Source organism: Osmia lignaria, chromosome 11 (assembly GCF_051020975.1).
Source record: "Osmia lignaria lignaria isolate PbOS001 chromosome 11, iyOsmLign1, whole genome shotgun sequence".
Taxonomy (NCBI): domain Eukaryota; kingdom Metazoa; phylum Arthropoda; class Insecta; order Hymenoptera; family Megachilidae; genus Osmia; species Osmia lignaria.
In genome coordinates, this window is record NC_135042.1 from 10,247,554 (window position 1) to 10,271,882 (window position 24,329).

At 39.4% G+C, this 24,329-nt stretch overlaps 4 protein-coding genes and 1 long non-coding RNA gene across 6 annotated transcripts in view; 2 read left to right on the forward strand and 3 right to left on the reverse strand.

Annotated features, from left to right (window-relative positions):
- Positions 1-35: 35 nt before the first annotated feature.
- Positions 36-3,727, reverse strand: Trc8 (TRC8 ring finger protein). The gene is made up of 5 exons (XM_076690890.1): positions 3,409-3,727; positions 3,015-3,267; positions 2,507-2,906; positions 1,694-2,061; positions 36-1,507 (listed from the first exon to the last, which is right to left on the reverse strand). The coding sequence occupies exons 3-5, from the start codon at positions 2,787-2,789 to the stop codon at positions 227-229; spliced, it is 1,932 nt and encodes a 643-aa protein (XP_076547005.1). The 5' UTR covers positions 2,790-2,906; positions 3,015-3,267; positions 3,409-3,727; the 3' UTR covers positions 36-226.
- A 549-nt stretch (positions 3,728-4,276) lies between these two features.
- LOC143305821 (uncharacterized) lies at positions 4,277-5,081 on the reverse strand. The gene is made up of 3 exons (XR_013062989.1): positions 4,980-5,081; positions 4,763-4,896; positions 4,277-4,610 (listed from the first exon to the last, which is right to left on the reverse strand). It is a non-coding gene; the product is annotated as an uncharacterized LOC143305821 (long non-coding RNA).
- Positions 5,082-6,641: 1,560 nt separating this feature from the next.
- Positions 6,642-10,833, forward strand: Non2 (upstream activation factor subunit spp27 homolog Non2). 2 transcript variants are annotated; one of them, XM_034323331.2, is made up of 5 exons: positions 6,642-6,803; positions 8,016-8,106; positions 8,438-8,733; positions 8,816-9,072; positions 9,167-10,833. In XM_034323331.2, exons 1-5 carry the CDS (start codon positions 6,761-6,763, stop codon positions 9,281-9,283), a joined length of 804 nt encoding a protein of 267 aa, XP_034179222.1. In that variant the 5' UTR covers positions 6,642-6,760; the 3' UTR covers positions 9,284-10,833. The 2 variants fall into 2 exon arrangements, with proteins under 2 accessions (XP_034179222.1, XP_034179220.1); XM_034323329.2 differs by having other exon boundaries at positions 6,643-6,803; positions 8,813-9,072.
- Positions 9,899-13,913, reverse strand: LOC117603805 (cilia- and flagella-associated protein 206). Its single transcript, XM_034323303.2, has 13 exons — positions 13,530-13,913; positions 13,293-13,458; positions 13,045-13,225; positions 12,806-12,975; positions 12,519-12,732; positions 12,308-12,437; positions 12,120-12,227; positions 11,954-12,056; positions 11,804-11,871; positions 11,565-11,713; positions 11,398-11,496; positions 11,200-11,335; positions 9,899-11,144 (listed from the first exon to the last, which is right to left on the reverse strand). Exons 1-13 carry the CDS (start codon positions 13,620-13,622, stop codon positions 10,917-10,919), a joined length of 1,845 nt encoding a protein of 614 aa, XP_034179194.2. The 5' UTR covers positions 13,623-13,913; the 3' UTR covers positions 9,899-10,916.
- Positions 13,914-14,197: 284 nt separating this feature from the next.
- The window catches only part of Meltrin (disintegrin and metalloproteinase domain-containing protein meltrin), a 40,944-nt gene continuing 30,812 nt past the window's right edge, over positions 14,198-24,329 (forward strand). Inside the window, exon 1 of the mRNA XM_034323275.2 lies at positions 14,198-14,472. Within this exon, the coding sequence (XP_034179166.2) occupies positions 14,349-14,472 (124 nt within the window). The 5' untranslated portion in view covers positions 14,198-14,348. The remainder of the gene's footprint in view (positions 14,473-24,329) is intronic.

Sequence of the window (24,329 nt, forward strand, 5' to 3'; positions counted from 1 at the left end):
CTTGGTCGCGCTTGAAATGTTACAATCGTTACCCCGAGTACCGAAATTTGAGCGACTTTTTACGAGAAACGAAACTTTCTCGGGCAAGATTTCCACAGATCGATTCCTTAACTATGCAAGTTTTGAATTCGCAACAGTTTCTCTGTATGATATATATATGCGTGTGTATATATCACAATAAAACTATGCGTCTTTTCACCTGTCTTCATTCACTAATTGGAAGACGTTATCTTTGATCTTCCGCCGTGTCCCTGGCTCGACGGCCGTTCTCCACTTTGTACAGCACATCGTGACAAAGCGGGCAACGATCTTGCACGTACAACCACTTCCTTAGGCAAACACTATGAAAGTAATGATTGCAATGCGTGATCTTGGCACTCTCCATCTCTTGGTAACAGATAGCGCAGACGTCGTCCAATTTTCGAAGTTCCTCCGCTTTAGCTTCCGGTAAAGAATTGATCTTGTTAACAGCTGTACGACGCTTCATGAACACGCTCCATCCAGCCTTTGCTTCGCACCAAATGTTAAAATAAGCATGAATGCATATCATGATCGCGCGAATCGCTCCACCGGATTCGAACACTAAAATCCAGAAGCCATTTATGAACAGGATGATCCCGAAAGTGAACTCGACCGTGTTACCAAACGATCGTATAATGTAGACACAATCGTCCAGCTGCTCCCAGAACACGCTGCGATAAGCGTCGATGAGGAAGAGAGAGTAGATGGCGAGGGAGACCAACACTTTTACGATCACCTCGATACCGAATACCGACACTGCCAATAGCCACGTGCACACGGTGTAGTGCGACCAAAGGAATGCCAGCAACGACACTGGTAGCAGTATTAGAAACACGCATACCGCCAGGGCACGAATATGCCGATGAAGAGCCGGATTGTGAGAGGCACTCAGTGACATTAACAGAGGATTCACGATGTTGTGTACAAAGTGTAGAACCGCCATCAGTAATAAACAAAAGTTACGGCACAGTCTGACCAAACGTTTCTCTCGGTCCAAGCTGGTCAGCCCAGTCTGAAGAGCCAGAACGTAAAACAAAGTAGCGGATAGGGTGCCGATGCTTTTCTCGTCCTCGTCCACTGTCAACAGTACCCATTGAAAGAAGCAACCGATGTAATGGCAGATAAACGATATTATACTGGTCATTCCTAAGACCGCTGTCAGAGTTTCACAGCCATTCACCAACAGAGTTTTAATCATTAAGGTATAAGTGAAATCCTCTTCGTCGTAATGATTGCTAAGAATTTGGACCACTTGTCCGCCCACGCGTAGGATCCAGAACGTGCGTAACACGCACGGTACGTTCAATCGGATCCACTCTGTCTCGACGAGCGCTGACAATCCATAGTTACTTACAAAATTACGCGCGTGTTGGTAACCTATGTACATTGTTTTTAGTATGGAGATTCCGTTGTACCAAATAACAAATTTGCATACTGCCAAGGGTAGAAGTGCGGCAAACACGGGTGCATTGTACAAAACTTGCGTCTGGAAATGAAAAGATTACATTCGTTACGGTACGTTCAAATACATAAATATAAGAAATGCTAACTGTACGATACATCCAGTTTTTAATATAAATAAAAATTAAAATGATGCGTGCGTTCGTGCATGTAATTTTCTTTAAGAATATAATTGTTTTAAATTGAAACAAATATATTAAATCGAACTTACCGGAAGAGGGCAAAGACCCAAAATTGACGGTGCCATAAAACTTAGTACAAGAAGTTTCTGTTGAATTGGATGCCTTGGTGCAAGATGAATGTAACAAAAAATACTAGCTAATAAGCATTGCAATATATAGTTTTGAACGATCAACAGGCCGGGTCCTTCGTTTAAAACGTATTTTAAATTAAGACATAAAATGTCATCAAGTATGCTAGTTGTTGATTCATGTGCGTTCACGTATGCTATAATAGCTTTCATTGTACTAACATTTGACCAATAGGATATAAATACTGCTCCTACTGATATTAAATATAGGTATACAATTATTAGATGTTTTGTCCATAACATAAATGTGCATATTGCAGCAACACATCCTGAAAAAATATTTGTCTGTCAAATACCAATATTCATTTTATTATTAATAGTCATTTTAAAACTGTACAAAAAAAGAGAAATCAGTCACATGTTTGCTGTGTATAATTTGACTGACATTTCATGAATACTTTGACAATTGTATAATGAAAGGTCTGCTCCTCTTTACATATACAATGACCTACAGAAATTAATCACGCTACTCTGAATATAAAGACACCATTCTACTACTGCTAGCCTGTATTCTTTCAAATTCATTTACTCTAAATACTACTATATCCTTATGTTTAAGTGCTAGATTTTATCTACTATAATAACAAGATTACAAAACAATTTTTACACAGAAAAATAAAATGCACAATATTTGAACAATGTTTACTACCTAAATTTAGAAAACAAAATATTTTAAACTTATCTATTATAGTGTTTATAATCTAAATATCTTACCTAAGCAGCAGCATAGACTCTTCAATACAATTATGAAATATATTTTATAGACAAGATGATCAAAATCAAATGGATCTATCATTAATGAATTAGGTGTCACTGAGTCAACAACACTGTCTGAAACTTTTGATATTTTAAAACCACTCTCTGTGCTATCCAGCACAACGTTATCATTCGGCATTCCAAGCCCCATTTTAAGTAACTCATCTATGATAAATAGAGGTGGTACCCTAATTATAACATCAGCAAAGGTAAGAAATTTCTCGCGCATAGAGCTATTCATTTTAAAGAGTTTTCTTTTGTAGTTTAGTCTTTCAAAGTTGACACTTAATCCTTATGCAAAACAACAGCAGTCTTTGCAGTACAGTGCAATTGAATTTAGTTTGTGTGATACCTGAACCTAAAGAATAAAGTTAATAATTTACGAGGTTTCTGTATAATTACAAGTAACATACTATACGTTTTTATATTCCCAAGAGAAATAATACTGGATAATTTATAAGCTTACCTTCAGAATCAACAAGGTTTTATAATCACATCCTTGATTACTCTTATCTCACGTAAATAACCTAATAGGAATGATTCTTATCAGCAAAAATGATTGAAACTGGAATGTGCCAAATACTGTGAATTTCTATTTGCACATAATCGATGAATACAGTTCACAGGGAGATTATCTATGTAACAAATATATATAGAAGAGCTTTCAAAATTTTGCTGGATCCATGTATTGAACTTTATCCCTTTGGATGATCCTATTGCTGCGTAAAAATTTAATGTTAAATGCAGTCGATTAATATCTTCGCCAGTTACAGATTACACAATGAATTAAATTGTTTCATAAAATTATGAAAAAGATTTTGTTATTGTGCTCGAATATTGTGACAACAGGTAGGACTTGCAAGTTTTCGTTCTTCGATCTTCTGTCAATCGTGTTTTCTTCTACCCGTTAGAAGTTGAATCGTATCTCTAATGTTTGTTATTCACGCACGATAATAGTAATTAAACGCGTGAACGTGACAGCAATGGGATTCCAACTAAACTACGTTTTTACGGTACACGTAATTTTTTCCGACGTAAAACACTGTCGTGTATAGTTTAGAGGTTACAAAGGAACATGCACGAAGAATTTGAACGATTTAAATAGATGGCGCTATGTACTTTTCATTTTTGTACCGCATTTTCCTACAGAAAATGACGATGTCATAAGCTCTCCCCTGACCTGTGCCAAAAGCGGCGACTACAAATACAAAAATACTAGACATGCTTTTGTTCTTGAAAGATCATGATTTTAGGGGTCCCAGACACCCGCAGTCCAGAGTTTATTTAATTTACTTTATTGATTTCCTTAGCATATTACATAAGTTCATGAGGAAGATGAAATTTCTGCTTTTATCCTTCTTATAATCCTTGGCTCATCATCCCTTTGATTTATTATCGACTAATTTATTAAGTCATGGTCGGTAGTAAACTTGATTTAGTTAAATTTGACTACATATTAGCTGTTTATTGTTGAAGCGCGTCAGTTTGGCTTCGGACATCGAAAAGGTAGGAGATGGAGCTCTTATTTTCAGTCACAGCGCCATCTATACAAAAATGGCGCAAACTACTCAATAACTTACCGATCGGTTTCCACTAGCGCGAGCTATCGGGAGACCGCGGAAACTGCTTGACAACTTATCGGCTGCAGGAGGATAAAATCATAAACTTCTATCCCCTTGCAGTCGATAAGCTGTCCACTAGTTTCAGCGACCTCCTGATAGAGAGCGCTAGTGTTTGCTGGTTACAGTGACTACAAATCCAACAAGACTCCAACAAAGGGTTTTGAGTTTGTCCCTTGAGGACGAGCACCATCTGCTATATCCTAGTATATTAACATAATAATAAATAAAAAATAGAGTTTGAAGGAGTCAAAATTGTGTCTTTTCAGTAATCTATGTGAGGTAAAACAGGCATGATAGTCATACCGACTATATGTTCTGTACATGCAGACCTAACTGTGCCTGGGGGTGTCTGGGACCTCAAAATCATGATCCTTCGTGAACAAAAGTATGTCCAGTTTTCTTGTATCCGTAGTCACTGCCTGTTAGAGCACCCTGTGGAACTAATGAAACACGAAACATTTAGTTTTTTGGCGAAACAAGGAACTTTTGGGCATTTTCGAGGTCGCTAAATGATCCTATTTTTTCAAATAAATAGGAAAAATATCCTCACAGTTGATTAAACGCTTTAATAGTACATGGAGATCTATTTCACCTGGGGGTATCTGGAACCACCAAAATCGTGACCCCTCGAAAACAAAGTCATGTCCAGTCTTTTGCATCTGTAGTCACTGTTCTTAGTAAAGAAGTGCGTACTGCATCGGATAGATGGCAAGACAAACACAATTGCTGTCGGAAAATATCAATATTTCCAAGACGAGTTTGTAACTATAACCTATGCATTATACATAAAAAGGATATAACAAACTGACGATTCGACCAGAAAATATCATATTTATAATGCATTCTCAAATATTTAAGGTACTTTAACAGCAAAAAAGAGTAAGTAGTTCTTCATTGTAAATATAATAATGTTGTTACACCGGAAGTGACCGAAAATTGGGAGGGAAAACAATATATTTTTAGTAAAACGTTGTAATGTTATTAATTCGTGTTCAAAAAATCAGTTTTTCTATGTAACATTTAGACAAATTGATCATAGCGACACCTACGGGGAACAAATCATTTGTTTCTACTAAATATTTTGAATAATAATCGATAACGCACTATAGAATCCGCTAAAAATGGAACCGCCATCTTAACGCGTTCAAACACCCGTGGCGGCACTATGTTTCGACGTGTCATCAGTAAATATATTATTCAGGCTGAAATAAAAGAATGTAAACACGTAGATCGTCTTTAAAAAAATATCAATGTATTTTGGTAAACTTTTCAAAACAAATTTATATAGGATTTTATTGAGAAATTTGCCCTGCAACTAACCTAACAGATTGGGTACAGTCAGTATTGAAATTATTCAAGGCGAAGTCGTCGAGTATGCCAGCTAGAGGCGTAACATGGTAAAATCGACAAAGGCGCTTCCTGAGAAACATTTTCCTTGTAAAAAACTGATACGATTTTGTATGTACAGCATTTTCCTCGGAGCTACCGTTAAAAAGTTATGAATTTTCAAACATCATTTATCGGGAACATCCTTCCAAACGTGTCCATTGTTACTGTACCACTAACGCGAGGAAGAAACCAAGTGGCCGCTTCGACAGTCGCGGCCTATTAAAATATCGCACTGATTGGATGCAATTACACGTGAATGTATCAATTTTTAGATATGATAGATGCATATTTGTTATATAAACTTGATTTATATTGCAAGCAAATATGGAATCTCCTGTATTTGCATGTTATTGACCCGCAAAATTTCTGGTTTCATAAACAGAATGCTAGAAATTGTTATATATAAAAATAATGAAGTTCATGATACAGATGATATAAAGATACATGGCCAAATAAATGCTTAGCTCTAACGATAACCATATTCGTGTTGGACTGTTCGGTGCATAACGTAACTCAAATTCCAACCGTTATTCAATAAACTAGTCGTTTTTTTAGCATATCTGTAGAATGTATACTGATTGTCATATGATGCGACTATATGCTCGACGCTACGAATCTCGGAGTGGTCGGTTTGTACAGTCCGATTCGATAAAATTGCCTGAACGGTTATGAAAAATCATATTTCGATCGGTTAAATCACAATATTGGCCAAGGGGCTTCATGAGAAACTTGTAGAGAAAAAAAAATTGACCCGATTTGGTGTATACAATATCCCTCTAAAGTGACGGATAACAATGTTATGGATTTTTGAAAATATATTCTTTGGAAGAAACAACACTATGTGTACGAGCCGACTGTACCGTAGACGCCACCGGCCGCCACGAGCGGTCGCTTGAAGTACAGTGTCAACTGAAACGTTTACATGAGCATGCTGGCGGAACCTTAGAATAAGGTCTTTCGATTGCAAAATTACGAGTGGGGCGTCATGAGAAACTTGTAGCCCGTAAAAAACTAATACAATTTGGTGTATAGAGTATTCATTTTTAACGCACCCATCATGAGTTATCCGTTTTTGAACTTTCCTAAACCTATCGTATTTGGATTCACTTTCCAAATTGACTGTATCAACGAACGCTACGAGAGTCCGCCGCAGCCGGCGTAGGTTCAGTTAGCAGCAGTTCGCACAGCGAGAAGTATCACGATGGCTGATATTTCAAACGAAGAGCTACGTAAAGAGATCACCGGTAAGTGGCGATATCCTTCGATTTACCGAATTCTGACCTACGTATATCATAAAATTAAAGTTCCAATTATTCGTGCCGTTAATTATTCGTACGTTCGTGAGTGGGAATACGTAGGAAATCGGGCTCTTTACTCTTGCGACGTGACGACTTTAGCGCGCACGTATGCGACGAAGTGGCGTGCCCCACGCCGGCCATTACAACCGTGATGCATCGTATTTTCATCTACGTACAGCCTTAGCGATATATTGTATGACCTAATCTAATCCTAACCCGATCCATTCATAGATTTTTTACAAAATTTTTCGATGCCTTGATAAAATTTTCATTTCTCCTTGGTTTTCTAGAAATGGATGCTTTCCCTGTCCTTCTCCTATAGTATGCTGTATGACGCGTCTAAGCTGTGGTGGCGCGCGCCTGAAGCCATCGCATGCTCCGTATCTCACTCTTTCTCTTGTTTTCGGCGTCTTTTACTCCGTTAAAAGCGATCTTAATATGGACCGTGCTCTCATTTTCCAGGATATTTCAACGAATTCTGTTTCAATAATTTTTATTTTATCGCTCCAAGTGATAGCATTGTTCCTCAAATATTATTCCAATGCGCGATCGTAGGCACGATGCGTACCTCGTTGCTATGAATGTACGTTAGTTTATGCTATTTCCCGCCGTCTCAGATAATCGTAATGCCCTGCGATAGACGATTATTATTTCTCTTGACATTGAATTTTCGTCCTTGATCCATTTTTTTGCTTCGAGAATATTTTTTTCAGGAATACGCACCACGTTCCCAATCACCTCGAATCTTTGTCGTTTATATACGGTTGAACGTTTACCGATTTTCCGCTGTTCCACAGTTCAACGAGCTCGGCGATCGATCGGCCAATGTAAAGCAAGCAGTTTTAGAAGCACAATTAACTTCATAAATTTTCACTGCCAGTTTTACTTTCAGAAATTCTTTTCTTTGTAATACAGACAATCAGCAACCGGCACGATATAACGGCGGCCATTTACGTTCAATATTTACTAGCCTCCTGGCGCGGGAAACTACATTACCCTACATTTTATCCGTTTTATGTAATATTTTGAACTTTTACATTTTGGAAATAATTTATGGATTTAATTACAAAATGATTATTAATTATATCGTGTATCTTTGATCAGGTATAATATTATTAAAATAAACTGTACAATTGACAGATTATTTATTCTTTTCAGCTATCCTTAAGGATGCAGACCTTACAACTATGTCTGCTAAGAAAATAAGGCTACAAATTGAAGGAAAATTGGACATAGATCTTACCGAGAGGTAAGACAGGATTAAAAACATTTAACAAAGCTCGCAAAGATTTATATGTATTCTATTTTGATTCATTAATAAATGTAATAGGAAATTTATTATTATATAATATTCTAAACTAAATAAAGTTTGGACAATAACAGGCACTCTTTAGTTCAAATGACTTCAGAGTTAGTTTACCTTTGTCCTAGATAAAAAAGAAAGATACTCTGTGTGGTACTGGTTCTTTTAGGTGACTACCTCGTTCCTCTTTCAACATTCTCGTTATAAATAAATTTCTATTTTTCTCTGATATCCGATGAAAATTCTGCGATAATTGAAATGTGTATGATGCATACAGGAAAAAAGAAGTGGACAGTTTAGTCATGGAGTGCTTACAAGAAAAGCAAGATGGAGCTAAGAAGAAGAAGAAGAAGACTGCCAGCGAAGAATCCGAGGATGGTGAAGAAGAAGAGGAAGAGGGATCCGAAGAAGAGGAGGAAGAAGAAGAAAAGAAACCGGCCAAAAGAGGTCCTGTAAAGAAAGCAGTAAATAAACGTAAAAAAGCATCTTCCGATGACGAAGAAAGTGCAAGCGACGATGATGCTAGCGACGAAGAATACAGTCCAAAGAAACCAAAAGCTACCCCAAAGAAGAGTATTTATTTATTTAGATTTTTTGTAACGAATTCATATATACCGTTTTATTCCCTCCGTATTTACATGTTTTTGTTTAGCAGGTAAACCTGGAAAGAAAGGGAAGAAGAAGGGTAGCGATAGCGACAGCGACGAAGATTGGGGTAAAAATAAGAAAGCACAAAGTGGTGCAGCAAAGAAAGGTGGCGGTGGCGGTGGCGGTGGTGGTAAAGGTAAAGGTGGCTATACTCGAGCCATTACATTGTCTCCAGAGCTTGCTGCTGTCGTTGGTGCCGAACAAATGGCCCGACACGAAGTTGTAAAGAAGGTTTGGAGTATCATCAAAGAGAGGAATCTTTATGTAAGTATTGGATTTCATGATTCGCCATTAGATACTTTACTTTCTCTCTTATACCCCCTTAACTGTACTAACCGTATACCGTGCTTGTTTTCAGGATCCGAAGAACAAACAGTTCGCAATTTGCGACGATGAATTAATGAAAGTAATTGGAGTAAAACGTTTCAGAACTTTCGGTATGATGAAGTACCTAAAAAATCATTTTGTAGATTAAATCACGTATGAACCATGATCTCTGACAAGTTATAAACATTGTATAACATATTCCAAGGATGCGAAGTGCATCTCTCCATCTTTCCACACGATACATACATAAATACATAGACATAAAAACACAAACATATTTCTTGCGACTTAAGACGTTAGCCATGTTTACACCATTCCGATGTACTCTGTTGTCCATGGTAGCTGCTTTGTTTCGCTAAATGTTCGCAGTGTAGTACTTTAATTTATGGGCATTATGAAAAGCGTGGCTCGTTAACATTGTTAAAAGGCTGTCCAAACTGTGTACGCTGACGACTGGACCCACAAAACAGTAGCAAACCAACATGTTAGATTCGATCGACGCAACGTTGGGACAAATTAGAAAGAAAGGGCCGGTACCATGGACGTTCGGACGAGTTCGAAATGTGGCAAACAATTAAAATGGCCGATAGTCAATAAGCTGGTTTTAAGTCAATGTATTCAGGATTAAGGTTCAATGGTTTGCCTGATGGTTCTTCTAAACAGCAGCAAACCCCCATTTTACCAGGTATGAAAATACAGTGTGCCGTTGTGGCAGGAAAGTCAAAGCAACGTAAAGAGGTCTTTGAAATCATTTTAAAAGTGACCTTTTTTTATTTTTTAATGTTTATTTTATTATGTGACATTAATTTAAATGCTTTCAACGATTGGAAAAAATATTAATGAAGCTCTACTAGATTTCATTTTTTTTATTTTAAATTATAAGCTGCCACTCAAGTATCACACAATATTTTCATCCTCTTTTGATGTCTGTTATTTTTCACCAATGGATGTAATAGGGCAAAATTCATTTTGTTAACAAAAAGGAGAGAGAATATGAGGTAAAAGTAATTTTAAAAAAAAAAGAGAAAAAAATAAATAAAGTACGGTAAAAATAAAGAGAAAGACGATACAAAAGAAAAAATCAACATCCTGTACCTCTTCTGTATAATAGTTACATTATACACTGAAATTATGACTAAGTGAAATTTAATTGTATTATCGTGTAATTACTAATTATTGTCGTAATATAGGTTTCTTGGTGTAAAAAAAATTGACCTAACTTTTAAGATTTAATGGTAAAAAATTACGTGAATAATGTATTTCAGCGAAGGTACGATGTATGCATATTAAACAAACAAAAAAAAAGTCACAGTATGTTCAGCACTGCGCAATGTTGAAGAGTAGAGAATAAGTTAGGTTCGTGGTGCGAGGTAAGGAAGTTACTTCTACACCGGATATATCCATACCTCGATGTATGGAATGAATTTGTGTATTTTGAATATAAATTAATACGAATGCTGGCCTAAATCAGTAAAAGCCACCAAGAAAATGAAATTGACGACGTTCCACGATAAGACTAAGGGAAACATTACAACGCGGATAACAAGAATTGTGTGCACGGAATGATAAAGTAAAATAATATTAATTTCTTTTTTAAACAAAGAACAAAACAAAAAAATGCGAATTGTCCTGATATTCCATAAATGTATTTGAAAATGTCATTAAAAAATATTGCTTTCGTTTTTTTTTTTAAAGGGTGCTCGTTGTAGCTGTTTTCATGCGTGGATAATCCTCGATACATCCTATCCATTTTGTTCATTCGCATCCATGAAGCCGTACACCTATAAGTGTTCCAACTCCTCTTCCAAGAAGGATAATACATGTTGATTGTCATCGTATCTTCCCCGTAGACCAAATATGTAAGTCAACAGTTTCTTTGTATTCATATAATTATCTCTTCTTGTTTGAATCTGTTTGTCCCGGGGCGGAGCGGCTTGTACGTAAACACCGTATCGGAAGTTTGACTTATCCGTTTGCGTGCTATGCGTTGCATAGTGTCTTATGGTTGCCTAGGAGAAAAACCATAAAACCTCTGTTTATTCTCGTTAATTTAACAGTACTTACCAAATGCAAAGCTCTTCTTCTGAATTCCCAAACATTTGAGCTATAGTCCTTATCGATAAGGGGTGGAAGTATATGAACGTCCGTTTGGACCATTTGATGCTGGATGGTTTTTAATTGAGGCCCTTCTGCCGATGGTCTTATCAATCGTACGGTTATTTTAACAGGATATTAAGAAAAAAAAAATGTAATTATACTTACATCTCGTGTGTTTTTAGATTTTGAATATCCTTGTATACTTGGAACAGGTACACGTACTCCAAATTATTACGTATGAAATCGAGGGCATCGTAAATGCAACTGTTAGAGAAGATTTTTTTAATCAATAATGTTGATAATGTTTCATCTTATATATTTGATGATTATACTTGTCAGGATCTTTTCCAAAATTTTCGGCCGCATTCTTCGAACAGAACACATAATATCTTCCTTTCCATTTGGCAACTCCGTTATTCGGGTTTCCCGGTATCAGAGCTCCTTGGCCGTCTACGAACGTCCACGCGCAAAATCCTAAGAACTGATGGGACATTCGTTAACCTAGGAATGTCGCGTTTACCTGGAATCTTCAGCACGATGCTCGATTCTAACTGTATCCATCTTATCTTACCTCCAGATTTATGTTATCAAAATCCTTCGTTTCGTTCGGATAATAAAGGGTACAGTCACCGCATTCCGCTGATAAAGAAGAATCCTAATTAAATCTGTAATTTTCCTACGAATCTTAAAATGTTAATAATTTGTAATTTCTATTGTTTACTTATTATATTGCCCATAGTTCGTTCCAATCTCTCAGCATCCGTGAGAATTTCCTCGGAGCCCAGCATATCGTCCAGTATCGTTTCATTGAAGACACTCACCGTCTATGATACGTGAGATCTTGAAATTGTTGATCGAATCGTATGATAATTACGTTTAACAATTACCTTTATGCCGAGACTTTGCAATTCCCAAAGGAAATTGTTGAAGCTACTCAATACGATCACCTCGTCCTGCAATCCCATCCATATGTCGGCTAGATCGATGAATTGCGGCTAAAGGGATCGTCGACAAGATTTTACGATTACAAAAGGAAAACTCGGTAGAAGAAAAGGAAAAATTATCGAGTTCTTACGTAGACTTGAACAGTGGGTATGGCGGTTCTATATCTCACGGTGTCGTGAAGCTTGAACAGTCTTCCCTGAAGTTTTTCCATAATGTCGTGGATCTGTTTGTCGCTGTGCTCCACGTCGCTCAATAATTTTCTACGACAGATAGAATAACGATTCAAGTTTATAAAATTGACGACGGTAAATTATCGTTAGCAAAGTTTCAGCCGGAACAACCTGACATAAATCTCTTGTTGCCGACAGGCAGTCAACATTTCCTTCACCCAGTTTACATTTTTCTTCGTAAAGATTCCGAACGGTATTATCGCTTTCATTACGACAGACTTCTCCACGGCTGCGGTGAACTTGTAAATCTTCGACATTAAATGTTCCAGAAATTCGATAATGGACTCGTGAGTCTTTTTAACAGCTTCTTGTAGAATGGCTGGCACTAAAAGGCATCCTTCGTTAGCGATTCGTTTCTTTTCAATGGTATTCATTCATAAGGTTGATAAGGGACCCACAATCGTCTATGCCTTCTCCGCCACGTTGACAATCTCTGTTAAACAAACGTATCCCCGCGACTATGCACATCAGTTCCATCAAATGTTCCTCCTTCTCTCGCTTAGACATTTTCACATATTGTTCTAATTCCGAAGGTTGGAAAACGCTTTGTAACGCTACCGAGACTTCTCTGAAGGAAAGAATAAATCAGTATATTGCCATAAGAAAGACAGAAATATTGTGGTTTTTTTTCTTTTACCGAAGTACACTTGGTACGGTAGGATTTCCAAGACCACTCAGTACAGTGATAACCACTAACATCTTCTGATACAACTTTTCAGCTTCTTGATTGTCGGAGATTTTATCAGTTTCGCAGATTTCCGCTACCATAGGCCCCGTTTTTTGGTGTAAACGTAGTCTGTGCCGTTTAATAGTTTCCTCTAAAATGTCAGACATTAACGATAGCGACGTTGTACGATAAATGGAATATTTAAAATTAATTCTGACCTTTTTCATGATAATGTTTGGAAAAGTACAATTGATTCTTTAATATCGTTAAACTTGCTCTGTCTTGGTTGTGTATTTTTTCCACTATCGTCTCGACAATTACAGTGTTGCGTTCGTCGTCGTCCTTTTTGATTTCGTACTCAGGATTCAATTGATATAAAGTAAACTATACGATAAAGTTATCAGTAATTAACAATTACGTAGGTTATCTTGAATATATTTCCCGAAAAAACTTACCAAAAAAGAAGCAAAGTCTTTAGTTGTGTGCACGTTGTACTGCTTGCAACCATTTACTATTTTTTTGATCAATTCCTTTCGTAAGTCTTCCATGGTTGGAATTCAAAGGCAATTAACAAGGGCTTTTGATATATTTCAAGTTATCGTCGACCGATCGTGCTGAAGTTCCGCATGCTGTTTGATCGATATTCGTAAACGAGTCAAACCACGAAACGTTTTTCTCCTCGAATTCAATCAACGTTCGAACTATCTTTCTACAAATTTCGAATCAAATAACAAATAAAACTTGTTTGTTGTATTAAAAAATGTCAATAATTTCATTCTTCTTTCTTAATGATTTCTTAATTATTCTTGTTTCAATCGTATTATTGTATACTATCATCAATTGATAGCAGCTGATAGATTATTTGTATTTCCAAAGGTCAAGGAGAAAGAAAACAACGGAGATACAACAGTGGCTAGCGAAGAATAAAAAAGAAAAACGAGAAAAAGATTGAATAAAAGGCGGGACGTAGAACACGAAACGAATGAATAATTCGTAGTTTAAACGCGGCTCGTTCCGGCGCGCTACGAGCTCGGTAGAGTTCGGCTACGTTCGTGCGCCGTTCGGTAGAGCTCGATACGCGTGGATGGAGGGGGTAGAGGTTCCATCAGAGGTGTCGCAACAGTCCAGACCGGCGGAGCAGTCTGGTAGGGTGGTCAGTACGGGGTGGTGTGCGCGTCACGAAAGCGGATAAAAGACGGAAGGTAAAAACGTGATAAGCGGTTGTCATGACGTTCGCGTGAGACTAGTGCACTGCGATCCACTGCCCGAAAAACATGCCAAGTGATATCCGGTGCTCGAATCCACGATGGATCGTCGGTGGTGTGACGGTGCAGTGCAAATTGGTGCTGATTTTGGTGCTGCTCGCAATCCTACCTGACGTGTACACCGAGAGCCACGGTAAGTCACTTTTTCTTTCTCTTTTTCCAAGCGGTTACATTAACAAACAAGACAGCTGATCTGATAATTACGTGTATTCGACGTTTCTTGATCGCGAGGTTATTAACCTTTAAATGCATTGTTTCTTTGAAACGCTCGACGCGTTCGGTGCTAGACGATAATTAAAATTTTTTCTCAGGCGGTATGTCGCGTGCACTAATAATGACTAATTCTCATTGACAATGTAAATTGTATGTAATGATTAATCCGATCTTGTGACGATTCACGCATCAGTTCCGGTTGACTGTCTTGTATCCTATGCAGGTGCACGTACATATACTAAGAGCTTACGTGTGGTTTTTAACAAACGACAAAAGAAATCGAATTGAAACATAGAAACTCGTTCGAGTTTACCTTTATTATAAAACATTTATTCGAAAATGAAAACGAAGGGGGGACTCTGCATGGGGTACGATATATGCGCATCGTTAATCGCGCGTGGTAGAGGTTTTGGAGTAGCCAAACAATGCAAACCCCGCTTAACCCTACCAGCGCCGACTATAGTCGTCCTCTACAAAACGACCTACGGGCACCAACGTCACTCATATTTCTTCATCGTACAAAATATACCGTATACATAATTTCTTTCATTTGTTTATTCATAATTGTGACAGACAAGCAAAACAAGATACGTATTTTAAAATTAATACTTTATCTGTGTTGACAATACTAAAAATCATTGTCAAGATGTATTTTCGGTGTGTAACTTGTACATTCTTACTTCGAATTTGCTACAGCTTCTAGGTAAACTTAATTTCGTACGCTCCAAAGTTATAACTTGAATATTCAAAGTAAACTAGAGACGGTGTTACCGAATAGAACGTCATAGTTTAGCGTAAGTTAGTGACCCATAGAACTATGATCGCTTTTCGGGGAAACTCTACCATGGCGAAAGGTTTCGAGCGAATGCGATCCATTAACGACTACATTAATGCGAACCCCTGTTATCGTCCAATTTTTTTCTCCCGACAAAAAGTAATAAAGCCAACTGGTTATCTGAGCTCGGTTTATCGGAATGAATAATTGTCGCGAGAGGAAAGAACGTAGAAAATTATATAGAGAGCAGAAGGACCAGTTGAGAAATTTATCTTCATCGCGGTTAGGGGACACGGAGAGGGTGATCGTCGAATCGATGAAGATTTACGAGGAGACCATACCCGTAAATAGGTAATACACGCGACCGTATCGACAATTTATGGGAATCTGGTTTAATCGTTTATCAGGGTGCGATGCGTCTAAAAAAAAATAATATACCCTTCTGTACTGTGCGCGTAGAATGCATGCATCGCTCCGATTCGAAGGTATCTAACTGCAATCGCGTTCGCGTTTATACGAAGCATCGATCCGCGTCCTTTCTTCCGGGAAGGTTATAGCTTAAGTTCAGAAGTGAGATATCCCGTAGGAAATTCGGAAATTTTACGAAAATTTTACGGAGGAACGTTCCCGAGGAGTCGATATAAATTTAGAAAATTTCTATTGTCTTCTATTCGGCGACAGAACGACGCAACAATTTTGCAGATAGTTTAATTCGGAAGAAAAACAAACTCTCCGAAGCTGATTGTCGAGTCGGTGCACATACGCGAGAAAACTGGTTGACTCAGCGATGGTTACGCGTTTCCAAGAGTTGCGGAGTTGCTCCGTAACCTGTGGAACAATGCGCGCTAACGAATCATCGTCGAGTTCCCTTCAAGAATCTAGCCTGCTTTCCTAGCAAAACGATTTTCCGTGTTTCGTTTGCTAAGCGACGCTGAAACGAGAACGGCTGCGACGACGAACGAAGGAGAAAAAGTGCAACGACGTCTTAATTATTCGTTGCGCCGCGCGATCTAGCGTTGTGCGTTCATTACTTTTCGCGTCCTTAGAACGCTCGCAGAACCGTGAAGGTACTCGCCGAGAGTCCTTGAGAGTAGCTGCTAAAGATTCGAACTTTCGTTCGCGAAACGTCATCTTCCAGCGTGTCTTTTATGCAATCATTTCTATACCACGCAATTCCAGCTAGAAGCAGCATCGCGATCGATTTCGTTTCGCACACGATATCCTTGTTCCCGATTTTCCAACGGCTCAATTTTCCTTCTGTCTTTCCACGCTGTTTACATTTGTTTGGTGGATACAAAAGAATTAACGAGCGTACGGTTCTCCAACTTGATCGGAGAATTTGTAAACAATCGGAAATGGAAAGCAGGCAGTATAACTAGATTCTACGATGAATTTGAAGCTATGTAATAAACAGAAAGAGAAGGTGCGTGTTTCGTTTCGATAAAAAATATGTCTGATATGGACACGAGGCTTGGCTAGGTCGAGGCACGCCCAAGATTACATAGTTTTTCTCCGCGGTGATTAATATTTTAATTGCAAACATATCGTAAATTAATGAGCCACATCCGTGCGCAGTGGAGGTCGCATAAACATCCTCGTTGCATTAGTTCATTATACATCGGCTTTAATCTAGGCTAATTAGCTAGCCACGGTTGATAAATTACAAAACTATGCGTATCGATACTGTCGCGGGCGCAGGGCCAATTAATAGAGGTGTAGATACGAATTTTCTTCGCCATCGGAGGGAAAAAATAGAGAGTGAAAGTTCGTGGGTAGTCGAGTGTCTGTGTTTCATTGAGACGCGACAAGCTTTCCGACCACATTCAAAGCCAACTTGATCGATTCTAATCGATGATTAATCCATCCTCCTCGAAGACGTTGACACGGTCAAGTGGTTCTTCGAACCGACGAGGTGTGTACTCGCTTGCATTGCCATTCTCCAACGAGGAAGCTTGATTCATCGTCATTTCCGTTCTTCCTTCGTACCGTGAAAATATTTTTCTTGCCCCTCCCTGCCGGTTAAGCCATCGTTTCGTTTATGCTTCCACGCGATCTTTCTTACGTTTGCACGCGTACCAACGAGCAGACAGGATTTTGCTATTTGATTTTCTACTTAACTTTCGTTTATCTTACCTGGACGTCGTTAATTATTCGCAATTTGTACTTATCGTTGAACCAACATTTTAAAACTTTCCAACGTTTTACTGAACGTTACAGGCAGATCCATTAGAAATTCTTAAGGACAGCGATTCTCGGATAGGATGGTTCTATATTTATTATAAACGAGCTAAAACGATTTCCATCAGTGGCAACCCTTGCCACGAGCAGACGAGACGAGACGCGACGCGACGTTCATTAAGTGGTCGAGCATAATTATAAGCGGCGTCTAACGGGGAAGGTCGATTCATCGCGACTTCCGCTTATCGAATGACTCTTCGAGCAACGATTTATAGCGCCTCTTGTGCCGTCTGTCGAATATCAACGAAATAATCAAACGCACAGACTATAATTTCTTCGGAGCCACGTAGATTTCTGCGTGCATCGTGCCAACGATGTGGCTAAGAAATTTAACGTAGCTGGATGTAACTGTAAAATTCGTGTACACGTTGTTCCGTTACGTTGACTCACCTGAAGCGCACGTGTTCGCGAGCGAAAGGATCGTTTAAATCGTAAATGGTTCGTGAATGCCAGTTGATATCGTGGTTGCAACTTCCGTGAATGAAGGCTGCTGCCTTGATTTGCAGGAAATTTGTAATCGAGACCGTGTCCGCGATCCGTCATTGTAATCGCTCGCCGATTAGGAAGCCTTATCGTCGACTTGGTTCAGCGTTCATCGACGAAGGGCATCGTTTTACGTATCTTTTAACCCTTTTCACGTTTTAACTCGTTCCACGCGTTGATTCATTAGCTCAATTGCTCGGAGCGCCGTGTCAACGATAGTAATTGTTTCACGGATCATCTCTCGGTGTATGAATGATCGCTTTAGTCATAGGGTTGAGTAATGAAAGGCAGGTTCAGGGAATTGTTTATGCGGAACGGGATAAACGGAAGTCGTCGCATCGTGGACATTGGAATCGCAGTTTGTACAGTCGATGTATAATTCGTTGATTTGCATCGACGAGCGAAGAGAATACAGGAACGGGCGGGGACGAATAATAGATGCATCATCGAACACGAAAACCATGATGAAACGGGGGAACAATGACGAATTCTGTCCATAATAATACGCATTAATAATTAATCAAGCATCGCGAAGAAGAATGAAGCACGATCGATTGCGCAGTATCGATGATTCAATTCGCTGAAAGCGTTGATAGAACGAAATAGGATTTTCAGAATTTCGTAAACGTTTCCGTTCGAAATTATTAACGAACCGGCCGGCGCGATTTAATTATCAGGATATCACGTATTTAAGCATTAACGATGATCGTTGTCGCAAAGACCGGTGAACGCAAACGATCGACTAGGATTCTTCGCTCGCAGTATACTCTTGATTAAACGTTCCCTCGAGCTGTCTGTGAGTTTCTGACGAGGCAAACAATGCGACTGCGAGAAAGGCAATGAAACCTCGCCTCGCCACTTTACATTGTTCTTCATTGTCTGCCCGTTAAAACGAGCCGCCGCGTCGAGATCAGCGAGGAAAAAACTGTCGCCGCGAACACCCTGACGAGGGTGCGACACCCTATACCACCGAACCCCCTCGGGGGAAGAAAAATACATTCGTTGCGAACAAATGAAACCGCCAGAAAAGAAACAACCAGTCGAACCTGTACGCTTTTCCCGATTTCATTCCGTTACCTCTCTGAAATTTGCCAAGGGTTATCCAAATTGAGTGCCACATCTTCAAATTAAAATAAAACGCAAATAGGGTTACTTTATTTTAATACAAAGTCTATTTTATGACATTAATTATGAAAAACAACAGTCCTTCTCCGCTTTTTTTGCGAGCTTGATACGTTTGACCAAATTTAACGAACGAATAATTTTTCACGAGGAGAAGACACTAATTACCACCAAGATCGGATGATTTAACACCATTAGATTTTTTTTATGGGATTTATGGAAAGTGAAGTTTACCGAGCAACAAAATCACAGTCGCTGTTGATGAAATTGAATTCCACTGGTGTGAAAATATAATGAAAAATTGGGCGAAACGCAACAGGCTCGTGAAAAAAGCCGAGGAGGACATTTAAATAATATTGTATTTCATAATTAATGTCATATAGTAAACTTTGTGTCAAAATAAAGAAACCACAAAAAATCACATACTTTCCATTTTATTTCAATTTATTTCAATTTATTTCAATGTGAGACTGAATTTGGATAACCCTATACTTTAACCTTGGAGTAAAGTTTGAAACTTTCGAGAGCCGAGTTAAAAGTTTCCGACTTTTTGCCTTCTCGTTCTTCTTCTTTATTCAGAAAGATTCGTTCGATAAATGGATAATTAGCAGCAACGAAAAGCTGATTAATTGGCCCGGGATGGTGCATCGGGTTGCCTGACGTTTATCGATAGACTGGAAAGTTGCAAGTTTACCGATGAACAAGTTCGTTTCGCGATAAAACTAATAGCCTATTCGTGGCAGCAATGAGAACGCTTCTTTCTGTCTTCTTTGCGCAATTCGGACCAAGATTTTGAACGCGTTAACTTTTGACGAGGCGTGAAACTCGGCTGGAATGATTGCAACGAGAAAAGGTAACGACGTAACGAGATGATATCGGCGCGGTTTGGAGCGGCGCTGCGGATGGAAGCGAAGGTAGGAAATCTTGATTAGCGCAAGGGGATTTAAAGCGGCGTAGGAAAGGCAGGCTTTAGCAGAGGGGTCAAGAGCGTTAAGCTGAACGGGAAGGAGGATCGAGGCGACGAAGAGGCTCGTGCCACGTGTGGGCAGAATTTTATAAACGATACGTGCCGCTCGTGGGCGAGACTGGTACCAGCCGACGCATCGTTCGCTACATCCGCAGATTATTGCGAGTTTGCCTTCTCGAAAAACCAAGGCCCTGCGCTCGAAAGCGTTTCCTATCGCGGGAAAAAGAAATGGTAACGCGTGCCTTCGTTAGATTTCCCGGACTCCTATCAGCGACACGTTTCACGAAATCATTTCCACAGCCATAATCGTGTCACGTTCGAGCTTTTCAGCTCGATTCGCGAGCAATGAACATCACTCGATCGCGCGACCTTCGACTTTCCGGCAATGGCCACAGTCCTACATTCTTCTATAGCTGTGCCAATGTCGGAATTCATTTCGAACGACAGGACGATCGTGAAGGAGAACGGGATCCGTCAGGGCCTTGCGAATATGAATTATTGATAGACAAAAATTATTATCGCTATATACGATCGCCCAATCGTAGGGTTGCTCTGCTGTTTTCTAAAACGTTTCATGAGGCATCATAGGTTGTTGACCTATCGGCAAAGTTTTATCGAAATCAATGGGTAACGCCTGGTGTGCTGTTAGAGTGGTGTAGGCAGATACATTGCGTGTATCAAATGGCGATTTCGAAACATAGAAAGTCTGACACGATTTCGTGACACAAAAGTACCGCGAAGCCGCATTTAAAAGATGTCTGATTCCTCGTTGGAACAAATCATAAGCGGATACTTCATTTTCAGTCGTTTATATCTGAAGATGATAATAGACTTTTCGATTAGGTTCATAGATTTCCAGGAAATATCTTTTTTCATCGGTGTCACAATTAACCCATTTCTTCCCAAAAATAAAAATTGTGACAAAATATGGTATTTTGTCATCAATTTCACTTTAAAATAATTGAAGTAACATTATAAATATTAAAAACTAGCAGTATGTGTTGTCATTTGCACCACACATAATGTTGCGCTGCCGCAACGTTGGGAGTTTCCTGGTACAAAAATAAAAAATTTTTATTTGCTCAAAATGTACAACATTGTTGATGTCGTCACTCATGAAATTTTGTAACATTTCTAGCATGTTTTCAGTAATTAATTTTTTTTCACGAAGTGTTAGACTAACTGTGAAATATAAACCCATAGACAGAGAGTTTGTGAATGCTTTTTAACATATTCACGATGAGTTTTGTATAATAAATTCATTTTGACTGCATTTTGTGAATTTAAACTTCGTGTTGCATGTATGCAACACTGGGAAGAAATGGGTTAAGATTGATCAAAAGAAGCGTCATTAACGAATGAACATCAATCATACATAGTGCTAAGATAGACGCTCGGCTACTCTACGAGTTAATTTCGTTCCGTAAATGTACGTTTCTAACGTAACACGTAGGAACGTTTACCGTGACAGACGATCGTAAAGCTTTCCGCTCGACTCGTGCACTCTGGGTTAAAATAAAAATCCAGCTGTACCATATGGGCGCCACGATCCCGTTCTAAATTACCATCAGTTTACTCCCTAGTCACCCTTTCTCCAGCTGTCGCGCGTAACTGTAAACGAAGAACGATACCGTTCGATTCGACTTTGTAGCAAAAGCAGTAAAAACGCGGAACGCGTATAATCACGGTGCTCTAATTTTTCAACGCGCTTTCAAACGGTACACGATCTTCGAGAAAACCCAAAGCGTCCGTTTCGTTCTTTCCTCCTTTCCACGTTTTCTTTCGTTTTTCAAATCTCTCCCTTTCGTTCTGTACGCTGGTTGCTTTCTAAAAGAAGTTCGTCGAAGCAGGTAACTCGTATTACTTTCGTTGTAAAAGAAGCAGAAAGATTCGATGGTCGAAGATGGGACGAAATTAGAAAGAGCCATTAGACGTTTCGCTTTTTGTGACACCCTGACTGTCATAGGGGACCTTTTATTCCTATAAAAAGTTTCTTGCTCCATTGAATCGGATTCCAGGTTTATCCCTAAAATTACATTCGTTCAGACGGCTGTTGTATTTCGGACAGTAGGTCGCGTCAGTTGACACGGTCGAGTCATCCCTTCCCAATCCCGGTTGCAACCCGGTGGAGAACGCCGGGGAACAATGCGAGTCAGGATCAAGAGTCGAAGAGAAACGAGCGGGTCTGTTGACTGTAATCATCGGGTCCCCTTAGTTCGCGACGTTCATTGTACTTCCGAGTCTCATTGAAGCCAGCTATTTCCGTCCAGGCTTTCCAAACACGCCGGCCATTGGAACGGAATTATGCGACGCGTGCCAGCGGCCGCCGTATGCTCTCGAATTAAGCAAACGCGTTCCAGCTTTGGCGAAGTCGAAGTTATCGACCAGTTTTGACCTGCGGAAACCGAGGATGCATCTCTGCGGTTCCGCATCGAGGATAATTGCGCGAGGAGACAATGAGATACCGGGTTCACCGACTCGTTTCGAGTTTCGCCGGTTTACTAAACGACCGCTTCTCTTCGTCCACGTATTTCGACGACCCGTTATTTCACGCTCCTCGTTACTTGTTGCACGTCAGACGATCCTGATCACCGGCACGTGCTGCCAATGCGAATATTTGGTCTCGATATCGCAGAGGTGATCTTGCCAACGCCCTATAGTCGGGTTTCGCAACGCAATCGCAAGTGCAATGATAAATAATTGCATAGGATTTCTCGAGAAATGTGTATTCGTACGAATTTTTATCAGCATTTCCCGACGATTAATTTACTTCCCTTTCCGGTATTAAAACAGGGTGGAGCAGATTGGAGGTTTCTTCTCGTTTCGCGGTGTTCGATTCAACGGTCGAATCGGACCAGGTCGCCGGAACACGGCCAATCTCGGCCAATTATGCAAATCGCCGTGTTACCGTTAAATTGCATCCGCCGAGCGCGACATTAACGTCGAACTTTCCATCGGGAACGCGAAAATTACAGGGACCATCGGCTACCCTCCTCCCCGGCGATGATTTTTCCTCCAGCCTTTTCCCTTCTTGGCTTAACGAAAATGAATGTCGCTGAATCCGCTTTCCAGAGCTCCATTCCTAGCCAGGAAAACGAGCGGGTTGTAAATTTTTTCGCTCGACTTCACCCTGTCTTTCGCGTCCAAACTTTTTCTTCGAATGATTTAAGGTATGCCATCTGAACGTTTCCTTTCCCGGTTTCAACCAGGGACTGGGATTTCTTAATAACATTTATAAACAATATCGAGGTCCGGACGATTGTTCGCATTTAGGGCCAGTTAACTCAAACGCTTATCGTTAGAGGGATCTTTGTACTTTATGAGGTTCCGTAACGAGTCAAACATCGAGCATCTTCTGAGAATCTTTTTACTCGCCGTCGGTTTATCTTTGTTTCGGCTTTATCATGCTCTTAACACTAGATTTACGGAACCCGTCAATTTGACGGGTTTTAGAGTTTATGCTTAAACAATCTGAACATGCAAATATTATTCTTTAGACATTGCATATTGGTTTTTAATGATATAATGCAGCAAATATATATTTCTACTCTTTTTCTCTGGAACATCTATATTTTATTATTTCTCGATGTTCTATACCTATTTTCACGAAAATCCGTCAATTTGACGGGTTAATTTATATAGATCAATTATTAGGAAATAACAATGAATAAGAAAAAACAACACGTATGACAAGTATGTATGCGGAAAGCGTACATCCAGGATAGAGTTTGCATGTAAAAAATGTATTGAAGACAACAGTAAATAAAAATCTATAGAGTTTAAATAAATAATTTAGAAAAAAATTGCATTTTAATATACCCGGTCAGAAAGACGGATTTTAATGAAAAAAGATATATAGTCAATGTCGGTAAATCTAGTGTTAAACTCGAGTCGTTGTCTGACTTCGCGTATTTTCGAAAAGGTCGCGATCTCTTCGAGTTTGATTTTACTTCTTCCTAATTGGTCAAATCGAATCGGATGTCCGATGTCTCGGAAGGTTCCAAGAATGCTAATGAATTACGTATTTCACGCGGGGCCACGTTTCTTTTCGTCAGCCGTGACTAAAGGTAAAACACAAGCATCGTCACGATGCGTGAATCATCGATACGAGAGGTCACGTTCTCTCTTCGTAGAATGATTTTACTCGTGAACGGGATGATGGAGCGAATTAGAGGCATTCTTCGAAGAGGAA